This window comes from Squalius cephalus (genome assembly GCF_949319135.1).
Source record: "Squalius cephalus genome assembly, chromosome: 5".
Taxonomy (NCBI): domain Eukaryota; kingdom Metazoa; phylum Chordata; class Actinopteri; order Cypriniformes; family Leuciscidae; genus Squalius; species Squalius cephalus.
Window position 1 is genome coordinate 45,029,787 of NC_137126.1, and position 21,014 is coordinate 45,050,800.

Below are 21,014 nucleotides of genomic sequence, written 5' to 3' on the forward strand. Positions count from 1 at the left end.
TCTATCTATCTATCTATCCAACTATATATATCCATCCATCCATCCATCCATCCATCCATCCATCTATCTATCTATCTATCTATCTATCTATCTATCTATCTATCTATCTATCTATCTATCTATCTATCTATCTATCTATCTATCTATCTATCTATCTATCTATCTATCTATCTATCTATCAAGGACCAGCAGGTTGATTAAACAAAGTTTATAAAACGGTTAGTTCCCATCCTTGATTGATCGGTCAATAGCTGTGTTTTATTCACGATAAAACCTAAAACACTATGACCGCTTCACCTAACGGTTCTATGTATGACTACACAACACCCTTAGCAACCACTCTTAGCAACTTAAACATAATGTTTGTTCTCATTGATATTGTTCATTGAAGCTTGAGTAGAGTATTGTGAGAGATTGAGTAAGCGAGTGTACCTGCATTTACAGTAGGCATAGCATTTTCCTTCAGGTCAGTGCTATATTCATAATAAAAAAAATCAGTTTGAATGTCCGCTACGATATGTTGTCCTTTAAACAGTTAAGGGGTTTTCCCGTGCCTAGTCATTTGTCAGTTGCGTCTTGCTTTTCTGTGTTCACAAGTTTGAGTCCTTTCGATGCAGCACAGCCTCTCGTACCTTAGGCTATTGCTTATATTTATTAAATTTTAACAACTGATATATTAGTTCAGGGCCAGCTTGTGTGCTGTGCGTTGGTTGGTCTGGGTGTAAAAGAATATACATATTGTGAGTAACTTAGTGTGTTGTGTTGTTGTAGCTCTGGAGAGATGCCCAATTCCCCTCGTGCTACAGATGCTGATGATGGGAAGCAAGATTCCTATTTGAAGGAGTGAGTTAAGCTTATGCACACATTTTTAATGCATTAACCTTTTTTTTTTTCTTCTTCATTATAATCAAATTTGGCAGACTGGTTCTGTAAATGAGAGTCTGCCCATTCACAGGTATTACAGAAGCCTTCCCAAAGAAAAAAGATTGATGATGGAAAAGTCTTTGATGGTATGTTACAAACATTAAAGAAATAATTCAGACAAAATATATAATTCTGTTATCATTTGAATTGAATGATGAGGACTGAAGCTGGCATGTTCCAATATGAGTGTTTGAGCTACTTGTGTGTGTGTGTGTGTGTGTGTGTGTGTGTGTGTGTATTGTGCAATTATAATAACCATGTCTTCTTCATCCAGAATGCAATTAATGACCAAGCACCAGTGAAGGGTCATGTGGCTGGTTCCACACAAGGTAAGATGTCAAAAACATATGGAGATTATTTAGCTAAATAAAAAATGAATCCTAAACTGATCAGATGTTTGTAATGTTGATGTATGTTTCTGTGTGTGTAGTTCCTGATCCACAAAAAGGGGCTATTAAACACAAGAATAGGGCAGATGCTGAAGAGAAGCCTTCGTCCAAAAAATCCTCCACATGCATTGTGCTATAACATAACACAATTATGCGCTTTGGGTATAAGAAAAGCACAATATAAATAAAATGTATTATTATTATAACATCACTTCAGAATTACCTCACTGGTAATCTTTTGCCAGTCATAATCATTTCAGTGTATTAAACTTGCTGGGAAATGCAAATGTACATGCCATATGTTGTATTAGCAGTATTATTATTTATTTATTTTTCTACTTAAGACTTTTTGTGACAACTGATTATGATGAAATTAAATCTGCATTACCTACTGGTACATTTTCTATTGCATTAACCAACACTGTTCATCATCATTTCATAAGTGCAGGTTTGAAAATAATTATTATGCATGAAAAATTCTCTGTCTAAATTTATATTTCATTTCAAATCAAGACTGAATGGGTGTTTTATTAAATTCGCGAGTTACATTCTGTGTGCAACAGGGGTTTGTAATCAGCACTAGCAGATTCAATGCCACCACAGTCTATACAGTATATAGAAATATGGTGCCTGTTTTCATTGTATTTGACTGCTCTCACAGAGAAAGTGTGACAAATAAGAGCAAATGGAGCAGATCAGTGTCATAAAACACAGCCAGACACCAGCAACACCTCTAAAACTGTGTGTGTATTTGACCATGCAAGCGCTATAAGCTGTGAAAGAGAACTGAATTCAGGATTCCTGATCAATATGAATTTGGCTATCAAGATAACTCACTTATGTAAAAATAATTCATTACATTTGGTAATCCATATCAGAAATTGCAAAAAAATGTATAGAAACTATGTCTATAGACTCAATATAGAAATGATTAATTGATTAACTATTAAATTCAGTTGGATTAAACCTGAATTTTCTAATAATTTGTGATCATACATACCTTTTTACAAAGATTGCTCTCACAAAGAACAACATATAGCAAATGAAATAATTTACAGCTGAGCATTACTAGAATGTTTTTAATTATATAATAAAATATATTTCACAAATTCCCACAAATTTGACCTTTATCCCTGATATTTCCAGCATGACTGTGGAGACTGAGTCCCCCAGCCAATAATCATGATAGTAGACATATCTGACAAGAACAAAACTTTTAAAAAAGCACAAAAGTTTATTTGAGAAATAAATTAGCATACACTGAACTGAATATTAACCCCAATCATGCATTTAAGATTTTGTCCTTTTTACATATTCTGAATTTCGAAAATGAACTTTCAGAAACTGCTATCAATAAAACACAAAAGCTTTTTCACTCAAATAAAACTCTTCACAGAAAAGCAGTGTAGCCCATATGACACTGGGATCTATAGCATTTGCAATAAAACATTTTTTATTTCCATTTATTTTCTAACTCAATCTATTAACATATTTAAACTGTATTATAGCAGCAGTAGTATAAAAAGTCCCTCCTGTTCGTTCATCAGCAAGTTGACATATTTCCAGTGATTGGTGGTGAATGAGAATATCAAGCCCTCTAATCATTGGTGTGTGTGTGTGTTCAGTCACTGCTGTCATCGCCCACCACCATGTGGCTGTACTTCTTCTGCTGTTGTTCCTTGAGCGAATCCTTCACCTTTGCCCTCTTCAGACCCCCATCCCTGAGAAACACACAGAAAAACACACAAAGTCATAAACCTTTAAAGAGGACCTATTACGGGTTTTTATCTTGCTGTTTGAGCATGAAAAAGGTCTGCAAAGTTACAAAGCACAAAGTCACTCCAAAGAGAGTTATTCTCTATTTCAGTGTCACTGTTTCTGAACTCCCTGAAACGCCTCCATTGTAGTCTTGAGTTTACTTCCAGGAACAATCATGTCATAATATTCCTCTTTTAAATAATTCATAAGCAAAGCAAAGGGGCGGGGCCTGATTGAGTTGCTAGCATAGACAGTAAAAGAAATGGACACAGCGACCCCATTGGATTCAACGGAGACAAAGTGAAGCCAATTAGAAACTCTTACTTCCTGGGGGTCCAGCGTACTGCGCAGACTCAAACTGAGCTCGACGACGTAGATGTGACGTGAGCAAACCGTCTGTCTTCTAGTAGCTGTGCCAAGATCAATCTGAATCATTCCCTTCCGAAACTCGCAGAGACGGAGAGCGTGAGTAGGAGCTGTCCATGATCTTGGAGCAGGAGAAACTTTTTGTAGGTGTTCTGATTAATTATTTTGTCATTTTGCCTCCACGTCCTCCCGATTGCCCGCGAGCTTCTCCTCCTGTCCATACGGTAATTTCCTACTGTGCGACAGAGAGTCGCGTGGCTGTGACGCAATCGTTAGCCTACTTTTACAAAAACTGCTTCTACGGGGCCATAACGTAAGTTACAAGGTAATGGAGCCTTTTATACATTTTCGTGTTTCTTTAGAAATAAATAATGGACAAATGGAGTCTTTAAACACCTCAGATGTAAAGTTATTCGCTGTCAAAGTGACGCCAAAATGAATGGGAGTCAATGGGATGCTAACAGCAGGTGGGGGTCCGCTAGCCAATGGCGGCGCCCGGGGGTACCTTCAAAATAATACAAATCCCTGCCCCCCTGGGTTGCTAGTAGTGTGTTGAAACCAAGCGTGCCGCACAAGCCCTGAAAAGTGAAGTCAAAACGTCTCGATCGCCCCCCGGTGGCTGGTCCTAGTATAGGTCATAAGCCCCGCCTCCCCGTGTTATTCACGTGGACGAGACCAACTAAACAATTAAATTACACTTCAAATATCTTTTTTCCAAAGGTGGTTTCTTTCATTTGCTGTCGTTTTTATCACGCTGATGTAAGTTCAAGTGTCTGTTTCAAAAATAAGTTTTATTTAGTTACGTGATGCTATAAAAACGCTGGTGTAACGTCATGATTGACAGCTGTGATCGACGGGTTCTCTGAGCGAAGTAGTCACTGAAGCACCAACGGACATTTTTTTCGGGATCTTCAGAGATTGTATTTACTTTATTTTAACAAGCCTCTTGTCGTACTGCAATCAATTTTTTAAAAAGTGCACTCAGGGAGAGTGCATTCTGCGAGAGTGAGGGCGGAGCGTTGATCTCGCGGCTTTACTTCCTGCTCACTACTGCACAGGTCTGGTCCCGAGATCGCTACTGCGCAGACTCAAGTTCCAAGATGTCAGCGCCATATCGGGACACTGGCGGCTTCAGTTCTCACCAATGGAAGAGAGCGAAGGGGCGTCGTCCATCTTTTTTTACAGTCTATGGTTGAAACTCGCAGTTAACCACTCAAAACACACTGATCCAACCGACCAATCAGAGCACATTGTGTTTTTAGAAAGGAGAGGCGGGAACTAAAGAGAGCATTACTGACAGACTGGAAAGAGAGGTGCTGCAACAATGTAAAATATGTGAAAAATATTGTTTTTGAACATTCAAGCATGAAAACCTATAAGGTAGACCACAAAATTAAGGCTTAATTAAGACATAATATAGCTTCTTTAATTCATTTAGGAAGGCAGCTGAAGAAAAACTCATTTACACACCAGGCCAAGTCCACTAAACCTCCTTGTTGTGCAATGGTTGATTTCACCCTGTTGGCAAACTGCACAGCATCCTCCCCTTCCTGTGCACACAGGAAATGAGTCAGTGAGGGTGTAATCAATCGCATCAACATCGTGGCACAAAAATGCGGCAGTTCACTAGTTGTGGAGCTGATGACAGCTACTTTATCATTTTCTGCTTGATCTCTCACCTGCTGTGTCATTGGAGGCAGATACCAGACGTTACACACTATCGCCCAGCTCGTCATCATCCGCAGCAAATAGCTCACCATGCTATATTTACTGCTGTTCCAAAATGCATCTCCAAACTGAGGGTCGTACTATATATAACACACACAGACATTGCATGAGGGTCACAGTAGGCCGAAACACACACTATGAAGATTATTGCAACATGTGACCAAAACACAGTACTCTGTTGGAATTAAAACTCTATACTACCAATTTATTTTAAATTGTGTGTGAAACAGTAGGTGTTATTTAATGATAAATTATTTAATTTATTAAATTTAGTTATTTTTATTATTTTATATATTAAATAAACAAAATTATACAGATCAAAAAGTATATATAAATTATATATATTTGTGTGTGTGTGTTTGTGTAAATGTATATTAAGGAAAGGTTTCTCATTTTCATTTAGCTTAACTTGATGTAGTAAAAATAAAATAAAATATAGACATACAAAAATGTCAAAAACATTCAACAAAATTACTAAAACTATATTTAAAATTAAAATGATACTGGAACATATAAAAAATAATTCAAAATATTAATTAAAACTATAATAATATCTCAATGATACTAAAATAACATTATATGACCCCATAACATTATAATTCACTTTATAAAGTGCATGAAATGTGCATAAAAGACAAGTACTGATATATTACCTTTATAGCCACGGGGTAAATAGTTCCTCCAATTTCAAAACTTCCCTTTTTAAACATCATTACTGATGTATTATTGATGCAAGTTCCTGCAGGACAACCAGGTGCAAGCATTAGACTTCAACCTTAAGAGGCTTTAGAAACAACTGTGCTTAGCAGGACCTGAAATACGATGTTCCTCACTATTATTATGCACTTACCCTCAGGGAAGATGAGTATTGGCAGCTTTGTTTTGTTATTTACGTGATCTCTTAACCTGTGAAGGATGAGAAAACAAGAAAGATGAGCAGACCATTATGTTAACAGAGGCAATATGAGGAGGAGACAGGATACTCGTGGAAATATGCATGAAAAATTGATAAATGAAAGAAAACGTAACATGGCGGATGTAAGAAATCAAGTCATGTCTTTGAATTATTGGAGCCAAACTGTTATTTTTAATAGATACATACATTCATATCTATAAATATTCAATCATATTTCATTATTATCCCTATTAGAATTTCATTTAATTATTATCTAACCCTAAAGATAATGTCTCAAATATAATATGATCTACATTTGATATAGATTCAATTTAAAAGCAGAATTTCACTGATATTAATAGAAAGTGATGGAAAAAACAAAAAACAAATATCTGTGAAAATGTATTTTCTTTTTTATTCTAGGTTGAAATGTAATGGTGATGAATGGCAAACGTCTGATATTTAGACAAAAAAATAAAATGAACTTTTCTTTTGCCTTATGCTAAACAGAGATAAATCTTTCATGTAATGTGACAAAGTTCAGTTTCCTGTGAATTTAATCAGCAGTGTGATGCAAATGGGGCACAAACAGCACAGTTTCCTGAGACTGATGCATGTGCAATAGCTCCACCCAGAGACGGATTATGACCTCGCACGGACCTGTCTAAAGGCCCCCGGCGTTTAGAGGTTGATGAGCGGGTGGGGGGGTGGGGGGTGGGGCAGGGGCGTCACTAGGCCCATTTTAGGAGGGCTGTAGCCCCAATAAAATTCCACCCAGCCTTGCCTAAACAGGACAACATGTGTGCATTTAGTGATAGATTGTTATGATATTTGCATCTGTGTAGTTCTTTGTCATAAATGCAGTTTATATAATATGATGCAGGAGCAATATAAGACAACTTCACACAGAACCAAGTCACTCAAGTTACTCACCTTCAGTGTGTAAAAGCTAGGCTTATTTATTTATTTGAATGAAATACCTTTCATCTAAATGGCATGAGACTTTGTGACTTTTCCTACTCTCGCCATACTGCAATAAAATTGCTAAAATCGGTTATAATATTCATTTTAAAATAATTCCAAATGCAAAACACATAAAAAGAACTATAAAAGGGAGTGGAAATGGCAAATGAGCTAATGAGTGGTCCTCCTTAACCATCTACTGGTTATATTGGTAATTTCATATCATTTTCAGGTTAAAAGTGTGTTTTCCACCAGGTGACAGAAATCCTGCACTAAAGCATGGCACATTTTCCATGTCATCTCCATGAATGAAAATGAGAAATGTAATGATCTTTGTTAATTTAAGTTAATTTACCTGCATAAATGTAGAGTTAAAGAAATAAGTGTTTAAAACTGTTGAAAAAAAAAATATATATTACACACATCTTGCCAATCTAGACAATTACAGTTATATAAAGTTTGTCTATATTATTAATGAATATTAGCTGGTTATGTAAAAGGATTAGAAAATAATTCAATAATCAGGGATTGACTTGATAGGTAGTGTAGGACCTACTGTATTGTTCATGCCTACCCTAGAATCCAAACAATATATATATATTTTTTTTTTTTTTTCTTAGGCGGAGGGCTAACCATAGCAATCCGTAGCAGCGCTATATATATATATATATATATATATATATATATATATATATATATATATATATATACACACCATTGCTGTCCGATTCAATTGACTATTTAAAATAAGTTTAAAATATGAAATATAGTTAGTCCAAATAATTTTGGAAATTCTCATTCAAGAAACTGGAGCTGTACTGGCACGACTGTAAAAAAGCTGCCTGGGGCGCCACCGAAATGGCCATGGACTGAACTTGCTTTAAAACGGCATTATCTGGGCCCACAAGGAAACAGACTGACAACAAACCCCAATGAGATCACTGTGCATGAAATAATATTGAATTGTTGCCTACATTAGATACCATTATGTATGAAAATATATTTGTGTGCGTGTAATTTCCAATACTGCTTGAGTCGTCAATGCATGTCAGAACACTGTGTGTTTTTAAATAAACGTGTTTCTGTTGTGCTTTGAGGCACATAGCAGAGAGACATGACCCAGCATGAAACAGGGAGGTATTTTGTCTCTAGAGTATGTAGAGAAATATATGCATTTGTTTATGCACATATGCAGTTTTACGAAGAGGGAAGATGAAATGAAATAGACGTAGAAAGTTTGAAAATCATGAAAAAAATAAGTTTGTAGTGCTTTGAACTTGATTAACAATAATATAACATTGTTATTGTTGTTTTACCTTTGGGTCACTAGGTGGCGGTCTCTCATCTCTGCTCTCTCAAACCAGATATGAGGACAAGATCGCTCCATAGCGCGCTGGACAACTCCCATTAAACCACCATGAACCTGCCCTACCTGTTAGAGAGAGAAAACGAGTCTGTTCGCAACATTTCACTTTTGGAACAAAGTGCTAATCACGCAGAGAATTAATTCCTATGTGACTAAAGTGGCGGTTCTAAAATTATTTTGGTGACATACACACACAAAAAAAACATTTAATAATGAAAAAATGAAAAGTCATATTCATACAAGTTATATTCATTAAAAATTCTACCCCATACGTATACCCCATGCAGATATAACTGCAGGCCTGAGCGCTATATGCAAATAAAATTCATTGTAAACACAGACAAAATGTGAAAGAAGGTTTAAGAACCACTGCACTAAAGTGTTAATTCTGTCTCACTCACCATGGCGTAACAGCTGTCATTAGCCAGAATAACGACATCAATTGGCGAAGTGTGATTAGCCACACAAATGCCTCCTCTCTTAGGTCTGTTCTGTCTGAAAGAAAGAATTAGCATTACATAGTTAGACTCATTTAATTTACACAATTTATACTTTTGATACAGATGTTCATCAACTAGGCCCTGGTGGTAAAATGCTGCAACTACACCTTTATGGGCATAAAAAAGCAATTTTCTCCACTGACAGCCATTCCAAAGTAGTCATTGTACTTTTACAAAAATATAAATAGGCAAGCAACATGAAAACAACATTATATTATAGTAGATGTTTAGTCTGTCATCTGCAAGGAGTTCAAAGAGAGTGATCAGCCACATGACATTTACAGCTCAGGTGATTGGCTAAAAAATGTCTCTTGAAATGCACATGAAGCAAAGATGGCAGCATCTGATTTGGGTACATGTGCTCTCATGGAGATGAATGGTCTAAGCAAAGAATGGAAAAAAAAGAACTATCGGCTAATTAAATCACGTTCAGTCTCTTGTGTGTTACGTGGGCATGAGCAATAAGTTGCTGGCTGCAGTTCACTTAACGGCCATCGGTGTCGCTAATAACAAGGGTTTCTGAATTCTAAATATAACCCCTTTCAATTTTGCATTTTTAAAATTCGGCTATGAGATCATGCCGTGATGTATCAATCTTCTATTAATCAGACCTCTTCAAGTGATATGAATTTGCAGGTCAGAGTTTACCAAAATTGAATGCAGCGAAATGAGAAACATCTTCGCATGAGCTTGTGTTTCCTGTCTCCAGCATTCGCTTGCGTATGAATGGAAGTCAAACGAAAAGTGTGGTGTGATCGCCCCTTTAGAAGGCAGCTGATTATGTAGAAAGTCGACAACAAAACAGCTCAACGGGTTTTTAGAAAAGAGCCACAGTGTGACTGTACAAGTCTAAACCATATAATTGTTACTTGATTAGACGGGTTGTCGTCAAATGGAGCCTTGAACTCACTTGTTGTGGTAGTGAATCGTAGCTGAAAGGCCTCTGGCACAGATCCTGTAGCACATCACGTGGACGAGTTCACTCAACCAACCCTTCACTCTGAAACAACAAAGATTTGTAATGAATATAATTAGGACTAAATAACACTTTAATGGACACAAAGGAAAAGACTATGGATAAATGAGCTCAACAGGTGTTTTTGTGCATTTTTCATCATTCTGCATAGACATTTGTCATTTACATGTAAATAAATTTGTCTAAATAAACAGATTGATGTAAATTGCTTTATTAAATTTTAACAGTATTACTACGAATAAAATTATATATAAATGATAAAATTATTTGTATGATATATTTAAAAACTTGTTTTGTGTGTGTAAATCATTGATATCAATGCAGATTTTGATCATTCACTTCTTAGCTGTTGGACCTTTCAATGTCTCAACTGTTTACCCATAATCATTACCCACTCATCAAATGTTTTGGGAGAGAAGTAGATTGTTCATCAAGCCCACTGAGACTATATTGCATTAAAGAAATGTGCTTGGCTTCGAAAATTTCTTTAAAATGATCCCACTGGTGAAAATAGCGAAGCCTTGAAAACTGCAATAACAGCTTATGATTTTCTCAGCATCCAAGTGGTGTAGATGCCTCAGGTTGAGTTGAATAATGGAGAAATATTCTTTTTAACTTTTTGTTGGCTAAGTAGTCTAGCAAATTTAGACATTTGTTCATAAGTTTTGTGGTTGTGGAGACCAGCACACCATTATCTCATGTTGGAGACACCAGTGTCCAAAACATAATATAGTCTGGGAACATAATATAATGCTGATCTCTTCAGAATTAAGTGATATCAACTTGATTAAGTGCAATCATGAATAATTCAAGCATTTCTAAGGTTGATAACATAACCAAAGCATTACCTGAAATTAGGGAGGAATCCCACCATCGTTGTGCCAATTACCAACCAGCTTAACCCTATAGCTGTCAGTGTAATCCTGAGACAACAACAGAAGAGCAGATGCATGGAAAAAATACTATACCATTTATACTATAAAAAAAATTATTTGACACATGACAATTTGACAACTGAATCAAACTGAATTGAAATTAAATTCAATTACTTTTTTACAACAAATATTCTGCCGACAAAAGAACAAAGCACCGAATCTAACTAATATACGCTACCATTTAAAAGATTATAGTCTGTAAGATTTTTATTGTTTTTGAGAGAAGTATTATCTGTTCACCAAGGCTGAATTTATTTGTCAGTAAAAACAGTAATATTGTGAAATATGTCTGTTTTCTGTTAAACTGTTTTCTATTTTAGTATATGTTTTAAAATTTAATTTATTTTTTAATTTATTTAATTTATTAATTTATGATCAAAGCTGAATTTTCAGCATCATTACTCCAGTCTTCAGAGTCACATGATCCTTCAGAAATCATTCTAATATGCTGATTTGCTGCTGAACAAACATTTCTGATTTTTATCAATGTTGAAAACAGTTGTGCTGCTTCATATTTTTGTGGAAACTGTGATATATATATTTTAAGGATTCTTTGATGAATAGAGAGTTCAAAAGAACAGCATTTGTTTGAAAGCTTTTTCCTTGCTGAAAAAGTATTCATTTCTTAATTAAACCCCAAACCTTTGAACCCTAATGTACTAGGTATAAAGTATAACTGAACTGGTACACTACCGTAGAGGAAGCAATATGCCGTATCTCACAACCACACCAACCCCCCACAGTACAGTGAGCCTGAGAGAGATGTACTGGAAGTTGTTGTTGGTTCTGGTGAGGAGGTTCCAGGACACCAGCTCCTCTGAGGTGAATCTCTGCGTGACGTCGTCTTCCACTATGCTCTCGATGCCTGTCTTGGTGAAGTACAGGACGTCGCTCAGGGTGAAGTCTCCGCGCTCGGCCGACTTTGGCCTGTTCCGACGTAACTCCTCAATCTCCTGCTCCAAAGAGGAATTATCCCGCTGAATCAAACCTGAGTCACACACACAAAAGTCCTGGTTAACTTTATAATGAAAGGCTCAACAATGATCAAACTGTAATATTGTGAAATATTATTACAATTTAAAATAACTGGTTTCGATTTGAATATATTTTAAAGTGTAATTTATTCCTGTGATGCAAAGCTGAATCTTCAGCATCATTACTCCAGTCTTCAGTGTCACATGATGCTTCGGAAATCATTCTAATATGATGATTTGGTGAACAAGAAATATTTCTTCTTATTATCAATATTGAAAACTTTTTTTTTTTCAATATTTTTATGGAAACCGTGATACATTTTTTTTATTTAGATGCATAGAAAGTTCAAAAGTCATTTATTTGAAATAGAAATCTTCTGTAACACTGTAAATGTCTTTACTGTTTGTGTCCATTCACTTTCCTTATATGGAAAAGAACAATGTGAACATCTCTTTTTTTCTATTCTAGGGAAGAAATAAAGTCATGCGTGTTTGTAGCAAAATGAGGTAAATGATGACAGACTTTTCTCTTTGATGTACGTAAGCACAGTGAACACAGTGCCCATTCTGTGCCACATTAAGAAACACATTCAAACAAGAACACAGTCAGACGCTTTATAACTGGGTATAATCAGTAACGCTATCATCAGCTTGGATGTTGATTAATCAGTGAAGATCAGTGAGGTATTGATAAAGAGCATTGATAAATCTAATGGAAGGTGTAACTGATAAAGACAGACTAAAGTCCATCATGAATGTGTGAGAGAGCAAGAGCAACTGTAATCATTGTGTAACACGTGATTGTTTGAGTAGACAGATAAGCTGAGAACCCAAGAGATCCCAAAGCTCTGCTTGCGTCTTGGAAAACAGCCATCATGCAGCTAAACTAAAAGACATAAAAGATGTCCACGTTTACAAGAACCTGAGGAATGATATAGAAAAGACAGAAACTCTTTTTCCATTGAAAGAAATGCAGAAATACTCAATAATCCTAATAAAATGACAAGCTGACTGATTATTCATTCGCATTTTGCTTCAATGATGTCCCGTCAACAACTTTGACATCAATGTGAATGACTTTTAAATTTCAGCTTGTTCCTCATTCAAAGTTGTTGTCATGTACTTCATTTGAATTGGAATATATTACACAAGTCATATGGACCATTTACACCTCTGTGAAGTAATAAATGAAAATGAAATAATCCCCAAAAATATGCCATTCATTGGGCTATGTTCACTAAAATGAACGTTTGTGCTGGTTTGGTGTTTGAGATATTGAACATAATTTTTTTGGGATGTTGTGTGACGTCGCTCTCCATCCCATATCGTCCAAATCACTCCAAACCGGTGCCATTCATTTGTGCTCGCTCGGTTTGTGCCTTTAAAACAAACACTGTAACTATTTTCCTTCCGCATATATAACAAATATAATTCGGGAGCTGTGACGTCACTCTCCACCCCCATTTCGTCTAAATCGCTCAAAGCGGTATCATTCGTTTGTGCTCGATTTGTGCCGTTGAAATGAACACTGTATCTATTTCCCCTCCTTAGAAACAACAAATAAAATTTGGGAACTGTGACATCACTGTCCACCCCATGCCAACTTCACAGAGATTAATGAATGAACACACCACAAAAGCAGTGCTAATAAATTACAAGTGTGAAATGTTCCTTTACCGGGGGTTAAAAGGGGTGTTTAGAAGGATGATAACTCGTGGTTAAAGGGATAGTTCGGCCAAAAATGATATTTAACCCATGATTTACTCACCCTCAAGCAGTTCGAGATGCATATGTCAATCTTTTTTCAGACGAACACATTTTCAGTTATTTTAGAAAATGTCTTAGATCTTTCAGTGGTTATAATGTGAAGCTATGGGGTCCACCTCTTTCAAGTCCCAAAATGTGCATGCATCCTTCACAAAAGTAATCCATCCGGCTCCAGGGGGATAAACGAAGGCCTTCTGAGGGTAATCCGTGCGGTTTTGTCGTAAAAATATACATATTTAAAACTTTATAAATGAAAATATCTTGCTTCCGGCAACGGTCGACGCGCGTTCACGGCAGATGGATGCTGGTGTATGATGTAGGACGACAAACCCGCACGGATTACTCTCAGAAGGCCTTCGTTTATCCCCTGGAGCCGGATGGATTACTTTTGTGAAGGATGCATGCACATTTTGGGACTTGAAAGAGGTGGACCCCATAGCTTCACATTATAACCACTGAAAGATCTAAGACATTTTCTAAAATAACTGAAAATGTGTTCATCTGAAAAAAGATTGACATATGCATCTCGAACGGCTTGAGGGTGAGTAAATCATGGGTTAAATATCATTTTTGGCCGAACTATCCCTTTAAGCACAGTGTGAAAAGCCCCTTATGTGTGTAAACTCACCATTTGATGCAGAATGTTTCAGTATTTCCTCTGCTCTACTCGCTCTTTGTATTCTGTGTGTTGCCCACTGTAAAAACACAGAGTAAAGCTTAATATATATTGTATGATTCCATTTGCTTCTGACACTAGGCTTTAAACTTGCATAATGAATCACAATTCATTAAGACCAAAGGGCACTTATCACTTATGATGATACAGCACATTTCAGTTTAAGAAATACGTACAGTACCATCTGATTATGCCACAGTGTTCATTGGTCAACAAAACTGTTTCATTTCCCCTAGGGGAGTGTGTGCAATAGTGTAGCGTCCTGGTAGATGTAACATGTCATGGACTATTCTAGAGTGTGTCATGCTGTACATCTCAAAGTTGTGTATAAATAATATATATATGCAGTTTTTAAAAGCTCAACAGAGAGAATTTGTGCTCTCTAATTTGCCACAGCAGAACTTTAACTTTAATGAAGGACTATTTCAGGACTACCATTTGAAAAGATAAAGAGTGATTAAAAATGGTGACAAGCACAATCAACATGAATTGAATGGCTTTGTAAACCGTTTACAGTTACTATAGAAAAAAATGTAGGGCATGACACTTTATCTTTTGAGAGCTGATAGGACGAAAATTGGGTGTTACATACTAGAATGGATCCAGACAGAATGTGAATCGGTACAGCTTAACTTACATCAGTGAGGAAAAGGAAAGTCGTCTCAGTTGGTGGAGGAAGTTACAACATTTTGATAAAGGACTACATGGATTTTTTTTTTTCTTTGGAGTTATGTGCACAATCAATTGTTCACATTAAGACATTCAGTGTTTAATGTCATTAAAAGAAAATGTGACTAGATATAGTGCCTAAAATATACTTTCTTTATAAATTCATATATATAATATACATATTAAAAGCTTAAGGTCATGCCACTAATTTGTAAATATGTAAGTCGTACAGTGTTATTTTAGTATTGTTTATATACTATTATAGCTTTTATAAATATTTTGAGCTAGCTTTTATATTTTTAGCTTTCATTGTAGTTAATTTTTTTCCATTTTAGTTTAATATTTAGTCTTTTTTTTTTATCTGATTTTGTCATTTTATTTAGTTTAAAAAAAAATTCAGTTTTAGATTGATTTAGTTTTACTGTTATTTTAGTACTTCAATTTAAATGTATTCCCTTTACTTGCCAAGGCATCTAATATTTATCTAATATCATCTAATATTTATATTTTATTTTATTTCAGCTTTAATTACAATTAAAAGGATAGTTCACCCAAAAGTGAAATAAAAGCCTAAATTAAATCTGTTCATCATATAAAGCGATTGTGTCACTTCAGAAAATTTTGGACCAAACTGCTCAGTTCATATGAATTACTTTTATGATCTCTTTATCAACTTCATGAAGTGTCAAAGTGTCAGTTGTGTAGCTGTCAATGGAGAGACAGAAAGCTCTAAGATTTCATCAAAAAGATCTTCATTTGTGTTCTGAAGATGAACGAAAGTCTTACGGGTTTGGAACGACATGAGGGTAAGTAATTAATGACAGAATTTTAATTTTTGGGTGAACTATCCCTTTAACAAAAATGATTTCTAATAGTTAACAATAGCAACACAGGTCTTACGCACCTCTAAGGATTTGATAAGGAGCTTCATGTAGGTCTCTGTGATGCCTAGAGAGATGCCAAACATGGCAGGCAGCATTATCAGGACCACCACACAGGTGAACCAGATCCTCAGCACAGGGAAAAACACAGCCCAAAACCCCTCCATGACCACACGGACTACACCACTTCACTGTACACTACAACACTGGGAGGAAAATATGATTAAATGCATTCAGTAATGTTTATTTAAAATAAGCATAAACATTTATGTTAGTAATAAAACTTGATTAGAACAGACTTTTGATGATTTGATATAGCCCTGAAAGTCTTAAAAATCTGTATTTCTCTTTTAAATCAATCAAGGCAACATGTAGTTTAAGCCATAAAGCAATATAACACAAAGCAATCAGTCAGATTAGCTTTTGTTTTCTCAATGAATTAAGCTCAAACTCACCAGGTTTGCTGAATTCAGCAGCTCTACAGGACAGAAAGCAGAGAATGTCCCTCGATGTCATACTCCTCTGACCCTTAGCATGATGGCGAATGAAACCTGAGGTGTTTAAAAGTCCGTTTAAGGAACTTCTTCAGCCTTTACACAGAGTGATTGGGAAATAGCAATGCTGGAAGACATCCTAGACCTGTAAAATGTAGTACAAAGTTCAAGAGCAACAATAGAAAAATGCGCCATCTTGTGGAAATAATGTGTAGTGCATTTATGCACAGATGTGGGTTAAAAAACAAAAGTTGTAGACAGGGACATGACCATTTCTCAACATCAACAGGTTAGAACCTATTAATATATATTTTTTAACATATAATATATAATATGTGCATTTATATTCATGCATTTAGCAGATACTTAGACGCTTTTTTAATCAACTTACAATAGAGGAATATAAGATATTCGTCACCAAGCCAACAATATTTGTAGTCTACAATCTTAATAATACAAATAATAATTATTGTTAATTAATAAATAATAATAGAAGCAATAATAATGCGTCTCTGTTTTTCATTTTTCAGTATCCCAAAACTTACTGTTTAAATAATATTTTGAATCCCAGATTTCCCAAATTGTAAGGGAACGTCAGCATTTTAGGGGATGTAACTAGTCACCTTAAATCACCATTTTTAATCACATTTTTTCAGCTAATTAAAATAGTACTGCATTGACATAAAACGGCATGCATGATTAAGCAAATGTTTAAACCAGTTTGACGTTTGGCATGACACTTAAGTCACTGCATGAATGAATGAATTAATGGATGGATGGATGGATGAATGAATGAATTCCTCTTTTTTTCACAGCATTCAGTGAAATTAATGAAGAATATAATAAATAATGTATGAAAGGGTATTTAAAGTTAAAACATCTTAGTGGGATGGGAAATAAAATCTGCAACAACAGAGCAATTTTGGCCGGGGTGTGAGAGCATGTGTGATCCATATGGATATGTAATCTTCTCTAAAATTAGACAGTCTTTAATTAAATAACCATATCAAGATGAGACAAAGGAACTAGGCCAAAATAGTTTTCTTTCCCTAAAATGGTATGCTTTAAAACAGGAGAAAGGAGATTTGCCTTTGAATATAAGTTCAATTTAAGTCAAAATGCTACTGTGTACCAAATTTACAAATTTAAATTTACCACATGAGCAAAATGTGACTTATCCCATAGCCCTGGAATACTTGATTCTAATTGGTCAATAGCGCCATCTAGCGGTCAGATATTTTCTAATGTTCGCTGAAATAACACACAAAAAAGTGACTCAAAAAAGTACTCCGAGGACTTAAGTGTTACATTACTGTAATATTTTTTGCGGGTTTTTTTACACTATAAATGGCCGTTCACACAGAACCCTTCGTTTGATTACATTTTTTATGTAAACATGCGGACGTTCTCGCCTCACGTATGAAAACGGCATTCCAAAAATGCGTCGAGCTCAAGTTTCTTTTCATCCCACTGCCCTGCGTCTTGCGTTTTTATGGTCGTTCACAAAGAAATGGCACACAGTGGAAAGGGAAAAACACAAGATGCGATTTTTAAAGACCCCATGCAATCAAAATGTAAGTTTTTTTTTTAGCTTTTAGTATGAATATGTTAGCCTTAGGGGAGAGTGGGGGCAGTTGCAACACTTTACATTTCCTTCAGTTTCTCAGCGACTGTTTGTATTAGAAAGACAAAAAATATATATTAAACCCATATATATCACCTACCTGCCCATACTGTTGCAACATGTGTACGTGTGATAAGTAATTTGTACTTAAATGGACCCTGAAAAATGTTGCAACTGTTGCAACAGTCATTTAGATGTAATAAAAGTCATACTTCGGCATCATTTTTCAAATCTTTTTTTTAGTTTTTTGAGACCAGAGTTCACTGAGTTAACTTATTAAAGTAAAAAACAAGTACACAACCATGTAACACCTTTGTCAATCCCACAAACTGATTTATGTAGGCCCTAACAATTTCATAACACCACCAAAAGAACACAAACTGATTATTTCATAGCATCAAGTATTCACAATTCCCCATCTGACTCACAATTGTGGCAAACGTAAATGGAACAGAACCACCATCAGTGCAGGCTTCATGAGCCCATGCCTTGTACTGCCAACATTGAAGCCACACCTCGCTCGGTCTTACTGTAGCTCTCCAAACAGACAATGGAAAAATCTTCTTTCTCAGAGTCACTGTCCTTCTCTGTATGCCTTTTCTTATCGGTTTTGGTTTGTTGGCTTGTTTCCAGTGTGTTTTTTGTCCGTTTTCTCTTAACTTTTGCTTTCTCCGTCTCCAAAGCCTCCTTTTCGGGGGTGTCTGTCAAGATGGCCGATTTGCATTTTTTCCTACCATTTGCTTTCGTTATCTTCCGTGCTCCTGTTCTGGGGTGAGGTCTAACAGTCTCAGGTGAGAACTCAGCTTGCACTGGAGGAACTGTAGTAGAAGCAGAAGTCCCAGCATGCACTGGAGGAACTGCAGAAGAAGCAGAACTCCCAGCTTGCACTGGAGGAACTGCAGAAGAAGCAGGAGTCCCAGCGTGCACTGGAGAAACTTCCAAAGGAGCAGATGTCCCAGCTTGCTCTGGTGGCGGCCGGTCTGTCACCAAAGATGGTGCAAAGTCACCGTCTTTGAATTTATCACGGTTATAAGGCCAAATTCCAGTGCTGCTAAAGCCATTCTGCACATTGCCTGGTGTTCCAGCCAATGGGAGGGCCAACCTAACAATTCCAGGAATGTCGTAGATGGACATCGTCAGGCCTGGGTGACTTCTCATCCAGGTATCGCAAAATATGTTGACATGACGTTTTAGGGGGCCATAAACGGTACGATCCAGTGGCTGTAATTTGTGGGAGCAATGGGGTGGAAACGATAGCATGACAATGCCATTTTCTCTGCAGAAATCTATTCCTCTTACAGAAAGATGGGAGGAATGATTATCAAGGATCAAGAGGACTTTGGCATCCAATGAGGCCCTCGTGTGGTGGTGGAAATTTTTAAGGAACTGAAGGAAATGGTCCTCCATCATCCACCCTGATTTATTGGCGGCTCCAATGCATCCAGGCGGTCCATCGTGGATGAAATGGTCCTTGAAGTTAACCCGCGGGAATATGAACATGGGTGGAATCATGTTCCCTAATGCATTGCCTGCACATGCAACTGTTACCAGTGTTCCTCTCTCTCCGGAGGTTACTGCCCCCACCTGTCTGACGCCGCGCCCGGCAACAACATTTTCTGGTTCTTAGACAGTTGTGACCCCGGTCTCATCCATATTCCAGATGTCCTTCCCTTCAAATTTGTTTTTGTCAAGCACATTTGCAAGATTGTCATAAAACAAGGATACATTGTGACGGTTGAAGCTTGTGTTCCGTGTGAGACTGGTAGCTTGAGGGCACCGTATAGACAGACTGGGCAGTCTTTTCATGAACCCCATAAACCAATCCCAGCCAGCCAGGGAGCACTCATTCCAGGTTTCAGGGTAGGAGCACTTGTAGTAGACAGCCAGTTGGAAGGCCAATTGACGAACCTGCGAAATGGATGCTAAATGAAAATGGAGGTGGAATGGTAATTTTATTTATCTTATTATTTCACAGTCTCAATATTCTTATATAATTCTCCCTACCAGCCCTCCCTTTAAGCCTACACTCTGCTTACCTCTTTAGTGCTGAGATTACTGTATTACTGTATGGATGGATCAATGTAAAATACCAGTAAATTACTGGTAAATGCGCTGTGTCAACGCAGAATGAAGATTACCGGTATTTTGCACGTACGAGGTCAGAACGCGCTGACGTAAGAAGTGATTTGGGCCAATCAGAATCCGTTGAAAGAGCAAAGACTCTTGGCCCAGAGGCCATTCATAAAATTATGACGCAGATGATGCATTTACTCAGCACTGTTTACAAATGTCTCCAAATTGGAGTTATACCGAAACTAAAGCGCTTCTCCTCGTCCGGGTGGATGAAGAGATTTCTCAACAACTTTAGAGGTCACTTCCGGTTAATGACATCATCACAGAGATTACCGGTATTTTGGAACTGATGTGTTAATGATCTGTTACCGGTAAAAAGCCAGAACACTGTTGCTTGTGTGAACAGCACATTTTTGATTTTACCGGTAAGTCGTTCTGGCAATTTTACGGTAATTTTTGACAGCGAATAACTTTACATCTGAGGCGTTTAAAGACTCCATTTGTCCATTATTTATTTCTAAAGAAACACGAAAATGTATAAAAGGCTCCATTACCTTGTATCTTACGTTATGGCCCCATAGAAGCAGTTTTTGTAAAAATAGGCTAACGATTGCGTCATAACCACGCGACTCTCTGTCACACAGTAGAGAAATTACCGTATAGACAGGAGGAGAAGCTTGCACGCAATCGGGGGGACGTGGAGGCAAAATGACAAAATAATTAATCAGAATACATAGCAAAAGTTTCTCCTGCTCCTAGCTCATGGGACACCTCCTACTCACACTCTCCGTCTCTGCAAGTTTCGGAAGGGAATGATTCAGATTTCTCTCGGCACAGCTACTAGAAGACAGACAGGTTGCTCACGTCACATCTACGTCGTCAAGCTCAGTTTGAGTCTGCACAGTACGCTCAGCCATCAGGAAGTGAGAGCTTCTAATTGACTTCACTTTTCTCCGTTGAATCCAATGGGGTCGCTGTGTCCATTTCTTTTACTGTCTATGTGTGAAACAGGCTACCGTTGCAGCGATAGCATTGTGACACATTCTATGCCTGCTG

The 21,014-nt window shown here is 36.9% G+C and overlaps 1 protein-coding gene across 2 annotated transcripts; it reads right to left on the bottom strand.

Annotated features, from left to right (window-relative positions):
- Nucleotides 1-2,527: 2,527 nt before the first annotated feature.
- Nucleotides 2,528-16,422, bottom strand: agpat9l (1-acylglycerol-3-phosphate O-acyltransferase 9, like). 2 transcript variants are annotated; one of them, XM_079871778.1, is made up of 13 exons: nucleotides 16,223-16,422; nucleotides 15,791-15,973; nucleotides 14,170-14,236; nucleotides 11,494-11,788; nucleotides 10,714-10,788; nucleotides 9,800-9,889; nucleotides 8,791-8,884; nucleotides 8,340-8,455; nucleotides 6,016-6,071; nucleotides 5,819-5,904; nucleotides 5,117-5,245; nucleotides 4,908-4,987; nucleotides 2,528-3,034 (listed from the first exon to the last, which is right to left on the bottom strand). In XM_079871778.1, exons 2-13 carry the CDS (start codon nucleotides 15,932-15,934, stop codon nucleotides 2,935-2,937), a joined length of 1,332 nt encoding a protein of 443 aa, XP_079727904.1. In that variant the 5' UTR covers nucleotides 15,935-15,973; nucleotides 16,223-16,422; the 3' UTR covers nucleotides 2,528-2,934. The 2 variants fall into 2 exon arrangements, with proteins under 2 accessions (XP_079727904.1, XP_079727903.1); XM_079871777.1 differs by having other exon boundaries at nucleotides 4,908-5,245; nucleotides 16,223-16,410.
- Between the last annotated feature and the right edge of the window lie 4,592 nt (nucleotides 16,423-21,014).

Excerpts from the sequence above, each read along its gene's own strand:
- agpat9l (XM_079871777.1), bottom strand. The coding sequence starts at position 15,934 with ATGGAGGGGTTTTGGGCTGTGTTTTTCCCTGTGCTGAGGATCTGGTTC. Across the intron at positions 9,890-10,713 it reads GGATTCCTCCCTAATTTCAG|AGTGAAGGGTTGGTTGAGTG; the intron begins GTAATGCTTTGG and ends TTGTTGTTTCAG. Across the intron at positions 6,072-8,339 it reads CGCCACCTAGTGACCCAAAG|GTTAAGAGATCACGTAAATA; the intron begins GTAAAACAACAA and ends CATCCTTCACAG.